The sequence below is a fragment of the Hemitrygon akajei genome, unplaced genomic scaffold (assembly GCF_048418815.1).
Source record: "Hemitrygon akajei unplaced genomic scaffold, sHemAka1.3 Scf000052, whole genome shotgun sequence".
Lineage (NCBI taxonomy): Eukaryota > Metazoa > Chordata > Chondrichthyes > Myliobatiformes > Dasyatidae > Hemitrygon > Hemitrygon akajei.
Window position 1 is genome coordinate 1,397,225 of NW_027331938.1, and position 21,214 is coordinate 1,418,438.

Here is a 21,214-nt window from a genome sequence, read left to right on the forward strand (position 1 = left end):
TCTATGATAATGTGTTTAACTTGATAAGCACATTTGCATATGACAGCAAGATCAGGGGTGTAGTTGGCAGAGAGGCAAGTTATCATAGGTTACAGTGGGCTCTGGCGCAGCTGCAAATTGCAGATGCAGGTAAGTGCAAAGTGTTGCACTATGTAGGTCTTACACAGTAAACGATAGCACACTAAAGAGTGCGGTGGAATAAAAGGAATAAGACATTGCTGAGTTTGAATTTGGAGTATTGACTGCAGTTTTGGTCATCTATCTATAGAAGAGAAATAAATAAGGTTGAAAGAGTACTGGGAAAAGGTGCGGGTTGTTTTTCTGGGAGATTCCAAGCTCAGGGTCTGGTGGAAGCAGCTGTTTGGTCCTGCACATTCCACAGAACCATAGGCAGTTCTTCTTAAAGCAGAACTGTAGGCCATTCTGCTAAAACTATATCCAACTGGTTTGAAGTTTCCCTCTCATTTGGGTTTGGAAACATTCACATTATTAGTCTGCTTAACTGTTTCTGCTGCAGGGAGGGTCAATGAATGTGAAAGCTGATATAAAGAACACTACCGATGATTTCGAAACCACAACGTTACCAATTACAGTTGATGCTCTGCTTGCTGTGAGTTTCTGGAATTTTATCATTTCTTCCTTCAGACTCACATTGTCTATATTTGTTTCTAAAACATTCTTTTCATGATTCCTTAAAAAATCAGTTTGTGACAGTCACCGGACCATGAGACACAGGAGCAGAATTCAGCCTATCAATTCAGCTCCGATATTCCATGATGGCTGATCCCCGATCCCGCTCAACCCTATACATCTACCTTCTTGCCATATCCTTTGATGTTCTGAATGATCAGGAGACAATCAACTTTTGCCTTAAATACACCCACGGATTGTCCTCCACTACAGTCTGTGACAGATTCACTACTCTCTGGCTAAAACAAATCCTTCTTTAATCTTTTCTAAACGGTCGCCCCTCAATTTTAAGGCTGCAACCCCCAGATTTGGATACCTTCACCACAGGACCCATCCTTTCCACATTCACCCCAGCCAGTCCTTTTAATAGACAGTAGGTGTCAATGAGATTCCCCAGCATTTTTCTAAATCCAGTGAGTACAGACCCAAAGCTGCCACATGCTCCTCATATGTGAACCCCTTCATTGCTGGAATCATCCTCATGAACCTCCTGCGGTCACTCAACAATGACAACACATGCTTTCTGAGATATTGGGCTCAAAATTGTTGATGACACTTGAAATATGGCCTGGTTAATGTCTCATAAAGACTCAGAATTTTCTCCTTGCTTTTATATTCTATTCCCCTTAAAATAAATGACAACATTGCACTTGCCTTCTTTATCACAGACTCAACCTATAAATTAACCTTCCAGGAGTCAGACCCGAGTACACCTGATTCCCTCTGCACCTCTGATGTTTGAACATTCTCCCATGCAGATGACAGTCTACATTATTAGACGGGGATAGACAGGCGGTAGCTGGGCAGGAAAAAGAAGGAGAGATGGAGAGGGATGAAGGCATGAGAGAGCGAGGAAGGGTGTGGGTAAAGAGGAAGGAGAGTTGAGCATGGGATGAGTAGAGCACGGGAGGGGGATGGAGAGAGCTCGGGGTAGGTGGGGAAGGAGAGGGTAGGAGGAAAAGTGGACGGGAGGTGGGAGAAGAGTGCAGCGGGGAGGGGGCAAGTGGGAGGACAGCACGGGAAGGAAAGCGAGTGTTTTGTAATGAGCGACAGACACTATATAACCGAATAACCTCGGGTGTAGCGGCTCAGACTGACATCTCTGTGTATGGTGAGCACACCGCTCACCCGGCACCTCACTGAACTCCGTCCGGTTTCAACATCACAGTAAGTGTTGTCTCCGATTCTTCAGAACCAGGGAGCATTTACAATGGGGTTTGGCTTTTGTCGGGCTCGGGAGGGAAGTCAGTGGGAGAAGGGAACTCTGAAATCTTCAAATTAACAAATTAATTATTGACCAAATGGATTAAAAGAAACAATTACCTTCAACTACAAACATTCTCCAGTTGGTTTCTACTGAGACGCTGTAGAAAAACCTTTCTGCAGTGATATGCGAAATGTCCCCACAGGGCAGTGAAAGAGTCTCTCTCCCTCTTCTCCCTCCCTGACACACACTCACTCACATACACAGGAAAAACTATTGAGAATACAGAACTACTGTAAGATATTGGCATTCGAAACATCGCCATGGACGATGCCACAGATCGATTCATTTAATTAAGTAGCAAATATATATATATTAAAACTACAGATATTGGGTGTTTGAAGTAAAATAAACTACTGGAAACTCTCAACGTCTAATAGCAATTGTAATAAGTAGACATTCAGATTGCAGACACTGGTGAACTTTCTTTTCTATATCATTGGTGTTTTAATGTTTTTTCCTGTTACAGAAATATTTAAATTCAGTGTTAAATTGGCTTTCTTCACAGTTGAAGGTGAGCGCGAAATGTTGAAGTAGTATTGTAGCGGGGTGCTACACGCAGCACTGAAATTACGACACGGAGTCGATAAACTGCAGCCACAGAAAAAGTTTATTTCAAAAACACAGTCTTGCTTTAAAGCCTGTCTCCCTCACTCGATACTTCGAGAGGCACGTAACTGAAACTCCTTGAGGCTATCTACCTTTGTCTCTGGCTCTGGCTAATTGTCAGCCGGTTCGAGTGTGCTAGTAATTGGGTTGCCACAGTTTGTTTGTTTTCAGCAGAGAAGCCGCTCCCTGCTCCGAGGAATGCCTGCGTGTCAGAATTTGCCCTGCAGACAGGCAGCAGCTTGCACACAGAAAATTGCACTGTGAGTCTCACAGAGCAGCAACATCGGCCCCTCCCCCATAGTTACTAAATGACCCTCGTCTGATGGTCTGGTGTGAAACTAGAAGAAAACGACTTGAAAATATACCCACAGGGAGACTAAACATTCTTGGTGAATTAAGGTGAATTCAGCTTCTGTTCTTTATTTCTGATCTTTACTTCCAGTTGACACGTTACCCGTGTTTTGGACCAGTGATCAAGAAGTTACTTGCAAACAAGAGAACATTTGCAGATGCTGGAGCAACACACACAAAATGTTGGAGAAACTCAGCAGGCCAGACAGCATCTAGGAAAAGAGTGAACAGATGACGTTTTGGGCCGAAACCCTTCGGCAAGACTCCTTTCCCAGATGCTGCCTGGCCTGCTGAGCTCTTCCGGCATTTTGTGTGTATTGGAATAAGTTATAAGCTCTATTTTGTCTCTTCTGGCGGTCGTGGTATTTGTGTTCTTGCATTATCCTGTCTGCACGGTTGAGATTCTCCACAATTCATGTCAAGGTTAAAAACAGTTCCTGAATCAGGGGTTACGATTCCAAAGCAAGTGTGCAAAAAGATGTTTAGTCAACATGGCTTCTGTTTCTAAAACTTGTGACTTCAGATGAATGCATGTCGTTTTTCTCATGATTGTGTTTATTGTTGGTGTTTTGAGCTGATTTCCTCAACGCCCGTTAAAAGAAAAGACGTTGATTCTGTTCAAGGTCTCGGTACATAACAAACATTGGGGGTGGGGTGACCAGTTACAGAAAGCGACAGGCGGCATTGCAGAGCGAACACCATGATTTCACTGTGTGGGGCAGCAGGCTTGATGGGCTGAGTGGCCAATTTCTGCCTGGTCTGTGCACAAGAAAAGCTCTGACTACAGAGTTACTGTAAACTAAGTTAATAAGTACGGACCACGGCAAATAACCTCCTGTTGAACAAAAAAACAACTATTGCAGTAATTAAATTATCCAGAGCGTTGACCGAGATGATAAGCAACAATGAACCTAGCACCGACCCCCACTGCACCCCACGAATCACTGGTCTCCAGTCAGAGAGTTAAACCATCTTCCACCACTTACTGGCTTCTCCTGCAAAACCAATGTCCAAACCAATTTACCACCTCATTCTGAATGCCAAACCTTCTTGACTAATCTCCCAGGTGGGACTCTGCCGAATGTCTTGCTACATTGTACTGAACTATATATTTTTAATTCAGTAAATTAACTGTTCTCTCTCCCAGAGCAGTAAGTGTCACGTTGTTCCAGTCTGATAACTGACCAACAACATTATTGCACATCATACCTTCACTGCTCTGGGGAGAAACAAACCATAAAAGTTAGGAAATGGTGGGGGGGTGGTGTAGAGACTTTGTGTAGCTGTGCTGTTGCCCATTGTCTGAGTCCAGGATCTGATGACCCCAGGGCTGCTGCAGGACCATCCACACTGCAAGTGTCCTCTCAGGGCAGTGGGAACGAGTCTGTTTCAAAAAGCCTCGGATATCCCTGTGAACACAGCCCCAAATCGGCAATGCCCAGAGTCCGGCTCGCTGGAAAGTGAAACGATAAAGATGGTTTCCCATCACTGACAAGTGGAACAGCGGCATTACTGGCTCACGATGGCTGTTATTGTCCCAGGGATGAGGATGTGATCTTTGGCCGTCCAGCTGCACAGTTTGTTATTGGGGAACAGAGAAGAACACGGGAAGTGGATCTTCAGCCCGATGGACTCAATCGGAATTAATCCCCGAAGAGTCATCAGGAGGATGTGTCATATCACAGGCATACGTAGTGAATGTTGTTGGCTTTGTGGCAGAGTACAATGCAATATATAATAGTAGAGAAAAAACTGCATTACAGTAAATATCTGTTACTAAAAGTTAAATAATTATTGCAAAAATGAATTCAGTGAAGTAGGTTCATGGGTTCCATGTCAATTCAGAAATGGGATGGCAGAGGGAAGGAAGTGGTTCCTAACGAGTTGAGTGTGTGCCTTCAATCTCCTGTACCACCTTCCTAGTGATACCAATGAGAAGAGGGCATCTCCTTGGTGAAGCAGATCCCTAATGACTGATGCTGCCATTTTGAGGCATCGCTCCATGACGATGTCCTGGATGCTACGGAGGCTACTGCCCATGATGGAGCTGACTGAATTGACAACTTTCCTCAGAGTATTTCGATCCTGTGCAGTAGCTTCATCACTTCCCCCACCCTACCATATGAAGCAACGTGCAGTTAGAACAATTTTTACGGTACAACTGTAGAAATCCGCTAGTCTTTGGTCACATCCCAAATCCCATCAAACTCCTAATGAAATATAACGGCTGCCGTGCATTCTTTGTAACTGCATCGATATGCTGGGCCCTGGATAGATCCTCAGAGATGCTGACACACAGGGACATGAAGTTGCTCACTCTTTCCACTGCTGACCAAACAATGATGATTGTTGTGTGTGTGTGACCTCATTTTACCCATTCAGAAGTCCACAATTAGAACATTGGTCTTACCGATATTGAGTGCAAGTTTGTTGCTGCAACACCACTCATCCAGGTGATATATCTCGCTCCTGTTTGCCTTCTCCTCACCATCTGAAAATCTGCCAACAATAGTGGTGTCATTAGCAAATTTGTCACTGGCATTTGAGCAGTGCCAAACCGCACACCCATGGGTGCAGAGAGAGTAGGGCAGTGGGCAAAGCACATATCCTTGAGGCGCACCAGTATCGATGGTGATGTGCAGGCGTTACATCCAAACCGCACAGATTGTGGTTTTCTGTTGAGGAAATTGAGGACCTGGTTGCAGAGGGAGGTAGAAAGGCCAGCGGTTCGAGCCTTTTGATCAGAACTGTAGGAATAATTGCATTACACACTGAGCTCTGGTTGAGAAACAGCATTCTGATGTAAGTATTCATATTGTCAAGGTAATCCAAAGCCGTGTGAGGAGCGGATGAGATTGCATTGTGACCTATTGTGGATACAGGTAAATTACAGTGGGCCCAGGTCCTTGCTGAGAGAAGAGCTAATTCTAGCCATCGCAAACCTTTCAAAGCATTTCCTCACGGTAACTGTTATTGCTATGGACGATAATCATTAATGCAACTCACACAGCTCTTCTTGGGCACTGGTGTAATTGTTAGCCTTCAGTCTGCCTAACCAAAATGCTCCCACGAACGGAGCCTTTGTTGCAGCGCAGATGGAATTAAACACTGCCGGACAAACGTTTATGAAACCTGAACGTTTTTCTTTGTTGTACTGCATTTATATCCTGTCCTTTAATTAGTAATTAAAATCAAAAGGATTTTTTTTCTCTTGTCTGTCTTTATCCTAAAATATTCATAGATGCATTTTACAAAAGAGGACACATCTACGATGTTGTGCTTTTCTCAGTCCGTGTGAAAATTTCCGGCTCAGAGCAATAGTTGATCCATGTAGCTGCGAAAATAGTAATTAGAGGGAACATTGGAGACCGAACCACGTTACATTCTATGCATATTAATCACGATTGAATATGGTACATTATCGTGCTTCCTGTTATAGAGGAGATGTTAAAAGTCAATAGAGTGGACAAAACAGTTTCACCGGGAGCCTCTCTGGTATCTAGGAAATAGTAATGAATAACGCAAGAAAAATTAATAATAATTTCGCCTTGTCCGTGGGAGCGTACTGTGAGGCAATGATGCTCAGGTGCTTAACAATACAGAACTAATTCTGAGCAGCGAATAACTAGACGGTCTGTGCTGCCTTTATGGCAGTTATTTAGTTTATAATATTTTCGCGTAGTAATTTGTTAGCATTTTTAGTTAAAGTTAGGATTGTTTAAATCAATTGATTTGTCTGTAATACATCGCGGCTGCGATGACGTCACATCCGGGTTCGCCGCGTCTTGTGGGGAATTACCGGTTTGAGATTCACGCAAGGGTGGGGGTCACTCACATGTGCGACCATAACGCTGACTAGGGTCTCTCTATGCACCAAAGACACAGTGAAAGCAACGCTGTAAGTCATTAGATAATCGGTATTTTGAGTTAAAATGTTAACGCCGATTCTGTTAAAAGTAACGACGGTCGGTAAGGTTTACCTTTTCGTCAGTTAAAGAGTCGGGATAGTTTGTATTGAAGTGTATCTAAAGCAGCCAATGGAGCAGCTAGATTCTGACTGTATGCTGCACTTTAATGTAATGTAGTTATTGTAGTTTTACCTTTGCAAGTATTCACAATGTAAATGTGATATTTAGAAGGGAACAAACACTGTACCAATCTTGTATTGTTTTTCAACAGTTTTCACCATGCGTTAATGTGAAGAGTGAACAGTAAATGGTTAATCTTACTGCGGTCTCGTTTGCATTGATTCTGGTTTATCTTGACGTTTACCTCGGCGTTACTTCACACCCGAGCGAGAACGTTACAGTGAAAAAGCGGCATTATCAGGTGTTTAAAGTGCAGCCATGTCAACCCGATCCAGCATCAAGTCGTTGTCAAAGTCATCGTCATCCTGCGACAGGGGCAGTAGGGCATCAAGTAAGGCCACCCAAGCAAGAGCGAAAGCAGAAGCCGCCAAGGTGCGAGCGCGCTTTGCCAAAGAAGAATTAGAAGTAAAGATGAAAGCGGCTGCCAGAGAAGCCGAAAACCAGAAGGAAAAGGCTGCCAGAGAAGCCGAAGCGGCTGCCAGAGAAGCCGAAAACCAGAAGGAAGCGGCCGCCAGAGAAGCCGAAAACCAGAAGGAAAAGGCCGCCAGAGAAGCCGAAGCGGCTGCCAGAGAAGCCGAAAACGAATTGGAAAGGAAAAGGGTAGAGGCACGGTTAGAAGCGCTGAAGCTAGAACGAGAAGCAGCAGCTGCCGAGGTGGAAGCAGAGTTAATAGAAGACGCCGAAGAAATGCATGATCCGAAGGACGGAAAATCTACCTCAGAAAAGATCGGATTGGAACGTACAAGGGACTATGTCCAATCTCAAATGGAATGGAAGACTCTTTCTTCCTCTCCTTACTTATTCGATAACGTCCCACTTCACGAGGAGTCTTGGAGAGGCCCGACGGCATCACGTCCATCCGAGGAAGATAATTTACCCTCGCAACTCCGCGATGAACCCAGGAATGCAAGGGCTCACGACAAGTACTTCTCGACACCGAACTTACCGGATTTGGGGAGAAGAGAGGCAAAGACTGAGTCCAGACCAGCAAATCCCATAACAGATGTACGCCCTCAGTCATGTACCTGTGGACATGTTCCCTCAGCCCGCACGCCACCTGCAGACGAATCCGCAGCACGGTATTTCACACGACGGGATCTCGTCACTTCAGGACTATACCAGTTCGACGATAAACCTGAAAATTACCGTGCATGGTACTCCACTTTCACCAACGCTATCGACGGATTCCAGCTCAGAGCAACCCAGGAGTTGGATCTTATGGCAAAATGGCTGGGAAAAGAATCATGTGAACAGGTGAGACGCATGCGTTCAGTGTACATCAACAAACCCGAGCTAGCATTGAAGAAAGCATGGGAGAGACTTCAGGAGGGCTACGGAGCCCCCGAAATTATTGAGGCGGCGCTATGCCAACGTTTGGGAAATTTTCCTAAGGTGTCAGCCAAGGACCACACCAAGCTAAGAGAATTCGGAGATTTACTCATGGAGATTCAAGGCGCCAAAGAAGATGGCCACTCAGCTGGTCTAGTATACCTAGACACTCCAACCGGGATTAGACAACTCGTGGACAAACTTCCATTTGGGCTGCAGGACAGGTGGTTGTCCGTTGCCTCAGATTACAAGGAAGAACACGAAGGTCAATTCCCTCCCTTCGAGTATTTCACCAGGTTCGTGTGCAAGGAGGCGAAGAAGCGAAACGATCCTAGCCTCATAGGTCCAGGAAGCAGTACAATTTACACCAAGCCAGATAAATCCACTTCGAATAATTCCAACATTACTAAACCAGTCTCAGCGCTTAAGACTGAAGTCCTTACAACTAACAACGACTCTAGCAAGAATTGTCCATTGCATAACAAACCCCACCCCCTCAAAAGATGCAGAACATTTAGGGAAAAACCCCTTGAAGAGAAGAAGGCCCTCCTCGAGGAGAAAGGAATATGCTTTAGATGCTGTTCCTCGACCTCTCACTGTGCGAGAGAGTGTACGATCGCCGTGAAGTGCCTGGAATGTGATAGCACTAATCACGACTGGGCCATGCATCCTGGCCCGTCACCGCAAACCGACAACGCTCCTTCACCCCCACAACAGGACGGCGGGGAGGAAGAAGCTCACTCCAGGACAACTGTTGTCAGCTCGAGCTGTACGGAAGTTTGCGGTCAAGCTCAGGCAAGCCGTTCTTGTTCAAAGATCTGTCTCACTAAGGTGTACCCTAAGGGAGCCAAAGACAAGGCCATCAAAGCCTACGTAATTCTGGACGATCAGAGCAACCGCTCGCTAGTCAGTCCAAAGTTCTTTAACTTGTTCAACATTGAGAGTGAGCAGTTCCCATACTACCTTAGAACTTGCTCAGGCAACATGAAAACTTACGGAAGGAGGGCCGAAGGCTTCCAGATCGAGTCCCTGGATGGTAAAGTCCTCATCTGTCTCCCCCCACTCGTAGAGTGCGAGAAAATCTTGAATAACCGCACTGAGATCCCGACGCCAAGTGCGGTGCTACACCAACCACATCTCCACCACATCGCCAAACACATCCCAGAGCTGGATCCAGAAGCAGAAATACTCCTGCTATTAGGGAGGGATGTTCTCCGGGTACACAAGGTTAGGCAGCAGGTCAATGGACCACACGACGCCCCCTTTGCCCAACGCCTGGATCTGGGCTGGGTGGTGATAGGAGAGGTGTGCCCTGGCAACGAACACAAATCAACGGCTAACACACTCAAGACCAATGTGCTAGAGAGTAGCCGCCATATGATTCTTCAACCCCGCACAAGTTCCATGTGCGTCCAGGAAGCACCACAAGGCTTTAACAAGCGCAAAGTAACTGACGAGACGCTCGGTCAGTCTGTCTTTGCTCAAAAGGAGCATGATAATAAACTCGCTCCATCGGCTCAAGACGCCACCATCTTAAAAACGGAGGACACCAAGGTCTTCAGAGACAAAGCAAATAGTGGGGTCACCCCACTACCTTTCAGAGAACCACGCCAGTGCTTGCCAAACAACAAAGAGCAGGCAGTCAAGCGGTTCACGCCCTTGCAAAAAACCACGAAAAGGAGACCTGAGATGCAGCAAAGCATCCGATCGACCCACGAGGTACTGGGCACACCAATGGCAGAGGTCACAGCCATTATGAATGCACGACCACTCCTACCCGTGTCTCCTGACCCGGAAAACCCCTTCATACTGTCGCCATCAATGCTCCTTACGCAGAAGGCAGGAGCTGCCCCTCCACCAGGGGACTTCTCCGATAAGGACCTGTACACAAAGCAATGGAGAAGGGACCTTCAAGTTGGAGATTTAGTCCTGCTCAAGGTCAAGCAAATCGCCGGCAACTGCTGGCCAATGGCCAGAATCACTGCCACATTCCCTAGTAGGGATGGACATGTCAGGGAAGTCGAGTTGAAAACTACCGACCAAGGCGATGGGAAAATTTACCAAAGGCCTGTTACAGAAGTCATTCTACTTCTACCTAACGACTGATTTAGAGACTGAAGTTTGTATTATGTTCATTGTGACCTTACGAAGGCCAAGCGGGGAGTGTGCTGCCTTTATGGCAGTTATTTAGTTTATAATATTTTCGCGTAGTAATTTGTTAGCATTTTTAGTTAAAGTTAGGATTGTTTAAATCAATTGATTTGTCTGTAATACATCGCGGCTGCGATGACGTCACATCCGGGTTCGCCGCGTCTTGTGGGGAATTACCGGTTTGAGATTCACGCAAGGGTGGGGGTCACTCACATGTGCGACCATAACGCTGACTAGGGTCTCTCTATGCACCAAAGACACAGTGAAAGCAACGCTGTAAGTCATTAGATAATCGGTATTTTGAGTTAAAATGTTAACGCCGATTCTGTTAAAAGTAACGACGGTCGGTAAGGTTTACCTTTTCGTCAGTTAAAGAGTCGGGATAGTTTGTATTGAAGTGTATCTAAAGCAGCCAATGGAGCAGCTAGATTCTGACTGTATGCTGCACTTTAATGTAATGTAGTTATTGTAGTTTTACCTTTGCAAGTATTCACAATGTAAATGTGATATTTAGAAGGGAACAAACACTGTACCAATCTTGTATTGTTTTTCAACAGTTTTCACCATGCGTTAATGTGAAGAGTGAACAGTAAATGGTTACTGCGGTCTCGTTTGCATTGATTCTGGTTTATCTTGACGTTTACCTCGGCGTTACTTCACACCCGAGCGAGAACGTTACACGGTCCATTTACTATAAATTCAAGAGCTTTTTGTTTTCGTTTCTCGAAAGATCACTATTAATGCCCCGATAATCACTTTTACTATATTTTCAGAACACTGTGTGTAGTACCTCCCCCATTAAAGGTATGAGCAATGATGAGATCTGGGCCAAATTGCGCAATTAAGCGTTCAGCATATCACGCATCATCTTGGATAATCCCAGTTCTGATACTGGGTCTTCCACAGTGTCTTGTTCCACAGATGCAATCTGCTGTACCGAGTTTCCAGCACTTTATAAGAGGACGCAGGAATATGGCATTGGGGCGGAAAAAAAATCAGCCATGATTGAATGATGGAGGAGACTCGATGGACTGAATCACTTCATTCTGCTCTGATATCTTATCATGACTGAATGATGAGTCCTTCATATCCCGTATCAGGATTTGTGACGTGTGAGGGACAATTACAGATTTGTTCAATGAGATTCTTTTATTTGTCTTCAGCGTTTAAATTTCAGTAAGATTCGCTTTTGAAAAAATTGAGCAGAAATTTTTTTTCTCCTTTGTATTGTTAATGTGCTTCATTATCTCTCTGGTTAAAGTTAGACCTGCGGTGAGAGATTTATTGGAAGAAAAGCCCACAGCTGGAAAGAAGCCACGAATGAGAACGAGGGAACAGCGACAAGTGAACCAGCCCGAGGACTGAGAGTACCAACTGAAGAGAACCCTCTGACTCAGAGTTTTCACTGATTCAGTCAGGAGAAAGTTTGGTGAGTCTCATTCACTCGAACACTGGTCCTGTAAACATTGCATATCTTTACAAAGGAAGGTACAAATTAGGTGGAATGCCTCGGTCAGACCAAGTTGCAATCACTCCAGGTCTGGTAATGTGCTTTCAGAAGCCCAGCTCTTTACAGTCACTCACATTCTCTGAGTGTTTGCTCATTTGAAGGTCCTGCATCATCTGAAGTAGCTTTTGGTCAGTTCTGATGTTTCCTTGTTACGTTATAATCATTTTAAAATGCGTTGACAATTTCATCCCTTTCTTAGAAGCTCCAAGTGTGTCGTATTGTAGTGATAGTAGAATTTGCTTCAAGGTAGCAAGAAAAGAGTGGTGGTTGAAGATTTCTCCTCGCAATGGAGGCGAGTAATTAACGGTGTGCCGTGAGGCTACAAGTTGGGACCTTTGACATTTGTCATTTTATAGCAATGATTTAGATAGATAGATAGATAGATACTTTATTCATCCCCATGGGGAAATTCAACTTTTTTCCAATGTCCCATACACTTGTTGTAGCAAAACTAATTACATACAATACTTAACTCAGTAAAAAAATATGATATGCATCTAAATCACTATCTCAAAAAGCATTAATAATAGCTTTTAAAAAGTTCTTAAGTCCTGGCGGTTGAATTGTAAAGCCTAATGGCATTGGGGAGTATTGACCTCTTCATCCTGTCTGAGGAGCATTGCATCGATAGTAACCTGTCGCTGAAACTGCTTCTCTGTCTCTGGATGGTGCTATGTAGAGGATGTTCAGAGTTTTCCATAATTGACCGTAGCCTACTCAGCGCCCTTCGCTCAGCTACCGATGTTAAACTCTCCAGTACTTTGCCCACGACAGAGCCCGCCTTCCTTACCAGCTTATTAAGACGTGAGGCGTCCCTCTTCTTAATGCTTCCTCCCCAACACGCCACCACAAAGAAGAGGGCGCTCTCCACAACTGACCTATAGAACATCTTCAGCATCTCACTACAGACATTGAATGACGCCAACCTTCTAAGGAAGTACAGTCGACTCTGTGCCTTCCTGCACAAGGCATCTGTGTTGGCAGTCCAGTCTAGCTTCTCGTCTAACTGTACTCCCAGATACTTGTAGGTCTTAACCTGCTCCACACATTCTCCATTAATGATCACTGGCTCCATATGAGGCCTAGATCTCCTAAAGTCCACCACCATCTCCTTGGTCTTGGTGATATTGAGACGCAGGTAGTTTGAGTTGCACCATATCACCAAGTCCTGTATCAGTTTCCTATACTCCTCCTCCTGTCCATTCCTGACACACCCCACTATGGCCGTGTCATCAGCGAACTTCTGCACATGGCAGGACTCCGAGTTATATTGGAAGTCTGATGTGTACAGGGTGAACAGGACCGGAGAGAGTACGGTTCCCTGCGGCGCTCCTGTGCTGCTGACCACCGTGTCAGACCTACAGTCTCCCAACCGCACATACTGAGGTCTATCTGTCAAGTAGTCCACTATCCAACTCACCATGTGAGAGTCTACTCCCATCTCCGTTAGTTTGTGCCTTAAGATCTTGGGCTGGATCGTGTTAAAGGCACTAGAGAAGTCAAGGAATGTAATCCTCACAGCACAACTGACCCCATCTAGGTGAGAGAGTGATTTGTGCAGCAAATACATGATAGCATCCTCCACTCCTACCTTCTCCTTATACGCAAACTGAAGAGGATCCTGGGCGTGCCTGGTTTGTGGCCTCAGATTCTGTATTATCAGCCGCTCCATGGTCTTTGGATGCGGTTGCACAAGGATTACTTGACTGGTAAGTTCGCAGAATGCACAACATTAGTAGTCCTGTTCACAGAGAAGATTATCGTAGCATCTAGGGGATCTAAATGGACAGGGGCTGGTAAAGAGATTGCAAACCCAATCTGATCAGCAGCGGATTCATGCAGATGTTGGGGATCATGTGGAGGAAACAGCCAGAGGAAGTGGATGAGGCAGGTGCAGTTGCATAATTCAAAAAGCAGTTGGGGTGTGTAGATGGAGTGAAGAGGCCAGAAGGGAGATGGCCCCATCACAGGCAATTGTGACCATCTCAGTGGGCACTGTGGTTGGCATTGTCTCGTTGGGCTGAACGCTCTGAATTTGGATTTTATTGCTCTGTGACTCTGTCAGTAGATGCGCCAGGTATCAGTGGACAGATATGGTGTGGAAGTGGTTACTAACAGGGAATGTTTGGTCCCCATGCCAAATGCTGCAGGGGATGGAAATACTGTCATATTTGCAAAGTAGTCGTACTCTGACTCACTGTCTGCTTGTTGTGAAATTTAGAGCCTCACCAGCAGGTGGAGCTGTCCTGCAGAGCGACCAAAGTGTAAACAAGACGACGACAATCAACAATCGCCAGTCAGAATCAGAATGGACAAAGGTATGATCACAGGGATCTTTGAATTAAACTTTTGTCGCGTTTGTACACAATAGTTCAGATGAAAAAAAAACTGACAGAGGTGTTAACAGGGCATAGAAAAGTTTCATCAAGCAGTGTCATTTATCCCACTGGTAAAGCGGCCTTGAGTAATTGATTAACCCAACAATTCCAGCGCAGGGACCTGACACCAGTAATGGTCGAATCACTCCGCTCATCATACAAAGCTTCAGCTGAGTGAAAGGAGCAGGGGCTCCTGAATCAGGTGGTCATGAGTGAAACACAGACAGGAATGTGACAGCGATCTTGTCGTTTATGTGAATGTTCAGGGTCAGGGTCCGTTTCACCTCCAGACAGACCCTGAGGTGTAAGATCTTCAACTTTCACTTATAAAATTCAGAAGCAGATGATAGGAGCATTTCCGGGATTTCCGAGATTCTATGATTACACAGCATTTCAGGTTTTGGAAGGAAAGCTACCAACTCCCCCCTGGTTTTTCTTGCCTGCTACGCAAAGGAGGAGGGGTGTCACCGAAATCTGTTTTCTGTAGCGGAGCGGAGATCATTGCCGGTGCTGGGAATGGCTGAGGATCAGGAGGCAGCTCATTGTAGATACATTTGTGATCTGCTTCGGAGTTTTAACACCCCAGTGAATGTCTGGGCTGCGGAGAAATGGTGAACCTGAGTTTCTAAATATTTCCCTCTTGATATGATCTTCCACATTAATTTAAATTCCTAGGATCTTGGCTGGGAAACCCGGCATAACCAATGACCAAATGTCTCTGTCACCTGTAGACATTGTGATTGTGCTCAAATCTGAGATTCCAGCTGGAATAAAAACGATGCTCCAGCCTGGAAACGGGCCCTTCGGCCCATATAATTCATGCTGATCTAAATGTCCCATTTTCCTGCAGTTTTCCCAAATTTCCCTAGTAAACTTCTTCTCCCCTTTTTCCTGCCCACATGCTCTCAATTTTGTAAGTTTATTTGTGTTTGCGGCCTCCTCTGGATGCATGTAATTTATACCCATCAGCCACCACGTGAAAAATGCCCCTTTGGTCCCTTTTAAATTTCTGCCCTCGAGTCTCAGACTCCCACACCCGGGAAAAAAGACTCTGACCATCTACCCTATCTGCACCTCTGATTACTGTATGTGTGTGTGTAAGGTTTCCCTTCAAGCTCCTGTGCTCCAGGGCAAGCTGCCCCAGCCCAATCATATAACACAAAAAACAACACCCTAGCCCAGTACCATGGTGTTCATTCTTCACTTCACACTTTCCAGCTTCATCACCTCCATCCTATAGATTAGCAACTGCAACTACACACAAAGCTCTATAACCAAGACTTTGCCAATGACATGCATAGTTGTTACATGATGATCAGCAGGTAGGGGAGAAGATGGGAACCAGGGGAGAGGTCAGCATAGATCGCAAGGGAATGGTCAGCCTGCGACCCAGGGGACCGGACAACGTGCGTCTCAAGGGAATGGTCAGTCGGTGACCAAGGGGACTGGAGAAAGCAACTCCAGTCCCCTTGTCCAGTCTCCAGCCCCTCGTGTGACAAAGCAACTGGAGAATGTGTGATCCAGCAGACTGGACCATGTGTAATCCCGTTGCTGGTCTTTGTGTGACACAGACTACTGGACAGTTAGTGACCGAGGGAGATTTTAGCTTGTGGAAGATAATCACAGTGATATTTCCCGGTATCACCGGACACCGGTGCATTATGATCCCGTGGTCATCCGTGCGTTCAACTGCTGTGATTAGTATTACTGTGCTTATCATGCTATTTTACTGGGAGTAAATGTGTCCAGTCACCGGCTTATCGGGATGATCACCTGACAGGGTGTACGGTTCACATTAACCAGCACAGTTTCACTCCAAATCTGGTCACAACACAGAGGGAAAAAAAGAAAACACACAACAACTACACTAAACTACACACCTATCTAGGACTGCATAAAGTGCACAAAACAGTGCAGACATTGCAATACATTATATACATGACAATAGGGCAGTAAGGTGTCAGGCCAGGCACTGGGTATTGAGGAGTCTGATAGCTTGGGGGAAGAAACTGTTACATAGTCTGGTCTTGAGATCCCGAATGCTTTGGTGCATTTTCCCAGAAGGCAGGAGGGAGAAGAGATTGTATGAGGGGTTCATGGATCCTTTATAATGCTGCTGGCTTTACGGATGCAGCGTGTGGTGTGAATGTCCGTAATGGTGGGAAGAGAGACCCCGATGGTCTTCTCAGCTGACACTATACGCTGCAGGGTCTTGCGATCTGAGATGGTGCAATTTCTGAACCAGGCAGTGGTGCAGCTGCTCAGGATGCTCTCAATACAACCACCTTAGAATGTGATGAAGATGGGGGGTGGGAGATGGACTTTTCTCAGCCTTCACAGAAAGTGGAGACACTGCTGGGCTTTCTTTGCTATGGTGCTGTTGTTGAGGGACCAGGTGAGATTCTCCGCTAGATGAACACCAAGAAATTTGTTTTGTTCACATTCAGAGACAGGCTGCTGGCTCTGCACCAGTCCGTTAGCTACTGCACCTCCTCTCTGTAAGCTGACTCGTCGTTCTTGCTGTGTGTTGCAGCACAGTCGTGGGTCAGCAGAGCGAACAGCAGTGGTCTGTGCACACAGCCGTAGGGGGACTCCGTGCTCAGTGTGATGGTGTTGGAGATGGAGAATTAATCTAATTTTGTATCTGTAGGCAGGTTCAAGACACGGTTTTTTGTTGAGTTGGGTGAGAGCGGTGGAGACGAGGGATATCTGAGTTCAAGCCTACATTTTCCTTTTTATATTCACAGAGCCACAGTTTACAATCACCGACCTCCTGGCACAGGGGGAGGAATATCGACTGTATCAACTGACAAAGTTCTACAGAGACAGACTCAAACAAGCAATTGAAGAAAAGGTTGAGAGACTCGGTTTGATGTTGACAGAGGAGGGATATTTCAGTAGAGAAGAAAATGAGGTGAGTGCAGTTCGTGTATTGTCACTGATCTGCTGGTATCAGGGGGAATAGTGATCAACATTAATCTCCTGCACGTTTTAGGAGATTGACTTGGGAATGGAGACTTTGATGTCTGACTCGTCTCTCGCAGATCTGGTTTCAGTCTTTAAGGTGGGGAGCACTGGGAACTGCAGGTTTAGCATCACCTTTTCTTGTATCACCTGCTGTATTTATCAGTGTGAAGTAAGAGCAGTGGCTGCATATCTGGTCTTCCAAAAGGCATTCGATCTGAAACAAATTTCAAATCTTAGCTGAACCGTCGGGTAGCTTCACCTCATCTCATTAATCCAGGATGAGTATTAAACTGTCAATTGGGCCAACCGGCTTGACTGCGGTACCTGAGGCAGGGAAACCAGCTAACCGCAGCTTGTCTTGGTTCCGTGAGTTCCCAAACAATGTGTGGCTGACTTGTCATAGTCACAGCAAAGTACAGTGCAGAAACAGGCCTTTTGGCCCATCTATTCCATGCCAGACTACAGAATCTACTTATTCCCATTGACCTGCACCGGGCCATGGCGCTCTATACGCTCATTATGCAAGCATCTATTCAGAATTCTCTTAACCACTTGCACTACTTGCCCTGCTAGCTAGTTTCGCACTCTCACCACCCTCTGAGTAAACCGGTTTCACCTTTGTACCCTTTGAACTTTTCACCTTTCACCCTTTAGTGATAACCTCTTGTTGTAGTACCTCTTCACCTCAGTGCAAAATGCCTGCTTGCATTTATCCTATCTATATCCCAATGTAATTGTCTACACTTCTATCAAATCTCCGCTCAATCTTTCATGTTCCAATGAATAAAGTCCTAATCAGTTCACTCTTTTCTTATAACTTAGGTCTTCCAGTCCAGGTAACATCCTTGTAATGTTTTTTTTTTCTGTACTCTTTCAAACATTTCCATCTGTCCTGCAGGTAGGTGTGCAGAACTGCACATAATATTCAAATTAGGCCTCTCCAACATCTTATACAACATCATATCGTACACGATATTTTCAATTACCAAGGATAATGCGCTAAGAAACTTACTTTCAGAGCCTATCAACATTTGCTGCCACTTTCAATGGCTTATGTACCTGTATTCCCAGATCACTTTGTTCTACCGGTCGCTGTGTAAGATCTACCCTGATTGGTCCATCCAAAGTGCAACATCTTGCAACTGTCTGCATTAAATTGCATCGGCCCCTTTTAAACCCATTCTCCGGTTGGTCCAGACCTCACTGCAAGCTCTTGTAATCTACCTCTTTGTCAACTGCTCCTTCCCAATGTTGGAGTCATCAGCAAATTTGCTGATGCTCTTAACCATAATTTCATCCAGATCATTGATATAGATGATAAACAACAACAGGCACAGCACCGATTCCAGTGACACTGCACAAATTACAGGCGCCAAACAGAAATGCAACAGTCTATAGTGACACTCCGGATTCTTTGCAAAAAGTTAGTGTCCAATCCAGTTTACTACTTTATCTTGAATGCTAAGCAACTGAATCTTCTAGACCGACGTCCTGTACGGGACCTTGTAGGTGTACAAGGTACACCTGTTGATCCTGTACCGTGCTGAAGTCCATGTAGACAATATCCACAACCTTGCCTTCATCAACTTTCCTGGTAACTTCCTCGAAAATCTCTGAGATTGATTAGATGTGAAAGATCACGCACAAAGGTGATATCTTATGACCACAAAAATCAATAGTTTGATCTAAAAGGGCAGAAGAAAGCACAAAACATAAAATAAATCTGGTGACTAGCTGATATCTCATGATCCCAAAAAATCAACAGGTTGTCCTGAAAGGGAAGAAGATCAATAGGATTTCCTGAAAGGGAAGGGGCAAACAAAAAAAACTGCTAACTTGCTGAATATCTAACTAATGAGAGACAGGGACACACCATTTCAGGTCACTCTCCTTGGAGCTCACAAACAGTGATTGTCTTGTCCTAGATCTGACCTATTCAGCCATGAGTGGTATTAGAAAATCAAGTGTGTTACACCCGTGAGTGACTCTTTTCTCGTTGGGATTCATTGGCGCTGTCTGTAATGAATCACACAGGCATTATCCAAAGGCAAGAGGTGATCTGTAAATATGATGTTGATCTATAAATTCATCATCTGGAGACGTCTGCTTTACTGGTTAAATTTCTTTCACAACTGTAACTCCTCGGACCTGGTAGCAGTGAAACTGAGGGATTATTTTACAGTGCAGTGGGCCATCAGGGAATTATGCTGATTTATTTCATAATTGTTGTCCATTATTCCCTACTGATATCTGTTCTAGGAGATCAATCATTCAAATCCGGGACACAGAACATAGAACATAGAATAGTACAGCACAGTACATGCCCTTCGGCCCACAATGTTGTGCTTACCCTTAAACGCTGCCTCTCTTATTTCTCAGAGCGATGTCCTAAGTCCATCCATATTCAGTTAGCTTAATTCCATCATAGGTGTATGTTGCTTGAAGACTATTCAATGTTTAATTCATAATTCCTCAGTTACTCAGGAAACCCATGCCTGCATTCAGGAAGTCATTACCATTTTACGGTATGAGTGCCAGGCAGTAACCATCTCCATTATAAGATAGCCGCACTGACATTTCTTAATCTTCTTTTGTCTTTACACATCATGAGACCATAAGGCATTAGAACACAATTGGCCATTAGGCCCATTGATTCTGCTCCGCCATTACATCATGGGTGATGTACTATCCCCCTCAACCCCATTCTCCTGCCTTCTCCCAGTGAACTTTGCTGACCAGACTAGTCAAGAAGATACCAACCTCTGTTTTAAATATACTCAATGACCTGGTCTCCGCAGCTGTCAGTTCCAATGGATTCTGCAGTTTCACTACTCCTAGGCTAAATAATATCCTCATTTCTGTTCCAAATGGACGTCCCTCTAATCTGAGGCTGTTCCGTCTGGTTCTAGACTCCCCCACTTAGAAACATCATCTCCACGTCCTCTCAATGCCTTTCGATATTCCACAGGTTGCAATCAGATTCCCCCTCATCCTTCCACACTCCAGCCAGTACAGGTGCATCCAGGATCCATTCCCATCAAAATCTGGTTTAATATCACAGGGTCTGTTAGTTTAGATTCCTCTCTGGATTTTTCACAATGCCATCACATATTTTCTCTGAACAGGAGATCAAAATATGCGAGTGCGGTCTGGCCAGTGCTTGTTCTTATATTCTGATCCTCTCGAAATGAATGCTAGCTTTGTATTTGTCTTTCCGAACACCGACTCAACCTGCATGGAATCCTGCACCAGGTCTCCAGAGACTCTTTACAACTCTGATTTCTGAATTTTCTCCCAGATTCAAAAATAGTCTACGTCTTCATTATTTCTGCTACAGTATATGGCCACGTACCTCACTATACTACATTCCAATTGCCACTGATGTGTCCATTTTTTCATCGGTCCATGTAGGACACCTGGTCAAAGGTCCTCGGGAAGTCCAAGTAAACAACTTGCACTGACTCTCTGTTGTCGACCCAGCATATGCTGTTCTCTCAAAAAATTCCAACAGTTCTGTCAGGCAAGATTCCCTTCCATGGATGTTGGCCTTTTTCTTATCATGTGCGTCCGAATACCCCAAAACCTTATCCTCAATTATCGACTGCTGACATCTTCCCAAACGCTGATCAGACTAACTGGTCTATAGTTTAAAATGATCAGTCCTCCGGAACCATTCCAAAATCTAGTGATTCTTGAGCGATCATTACTAATGTCTCCACAATCTCTTCAGCCTCCTCCTTCAGAAACAATCGGGTGAGTTGATCTGGACTCATCTATCTTCAGAACTTTCCACTTACCAAGCGCCTTCTCCGCAATAATTGCAAATACACTCACTTCTGCCACCTGACATTCTCAAATATCTGGCACGTTCTAGTGT

The 21,214-nt window shown here is 45.0% G+C and overlaps 2 protein-coding genes across 2 annotated transcripts in view; both read left to right on the plus strand.

The window, feature by feature from the left end:
* The first annotated feature begins 517 nt into the window (after nucleotides 1–517).
* LOC140721226 (NACHT, LRR and PYD domains-containing protein 12-like) overlaps nucleotides 518–21,214 on the plus strand; it is a 61,621-nt gene continuing 40,924 nt past the window's right edge. Inside the window, exons 1-5 of the mRNA XM_073036080.1 lie at nucleotides 518–610; nucleotides 2,735–2,962; nucleotides 11,744–11,911; nucleotides 14,214–14,310; nucleotides 17,118–17,284. Coding sequence (XP_072892181.1) covers nucleotides 14,301–14,310; nucleotides 17,118–17,284 — 177 coding nt within the window. The 5' untranslated portion in view covers nucleotides 518–610; nucleotides 2,735–2,962; nucleotides 11,744–11,911; nucleotides 14,214–14,300. The remainder of the gene's footprint in view (nucleotides 611–2,734; nucleotides 2,963–11,743; nucleotides 11,912–14,213; nucleotides 14,311–17,117; nucleotides 17,285–21,214) is intronic.
* Nucleotides 6,557–14,174, plus strand: LOC140721198 (uncharacterized). Its single transcript, XM_073036057.1, has 3 exons — nucleotides 6,557–6,812; nucleotides 7,094–8,874; nucleotides 14,061–14,174. The coding sequence occupies exons 2-3, from the start codon at nucleotides 7,261–7,263 to the stop codon at nucleotides 14,172–14,174; spliced, it is 1,728 nt and encodes a 575-aa protein (XP_072892158.1). The 5' UTR covers nucleotides 6,557–6,812; nucleotides 7,094–7,260.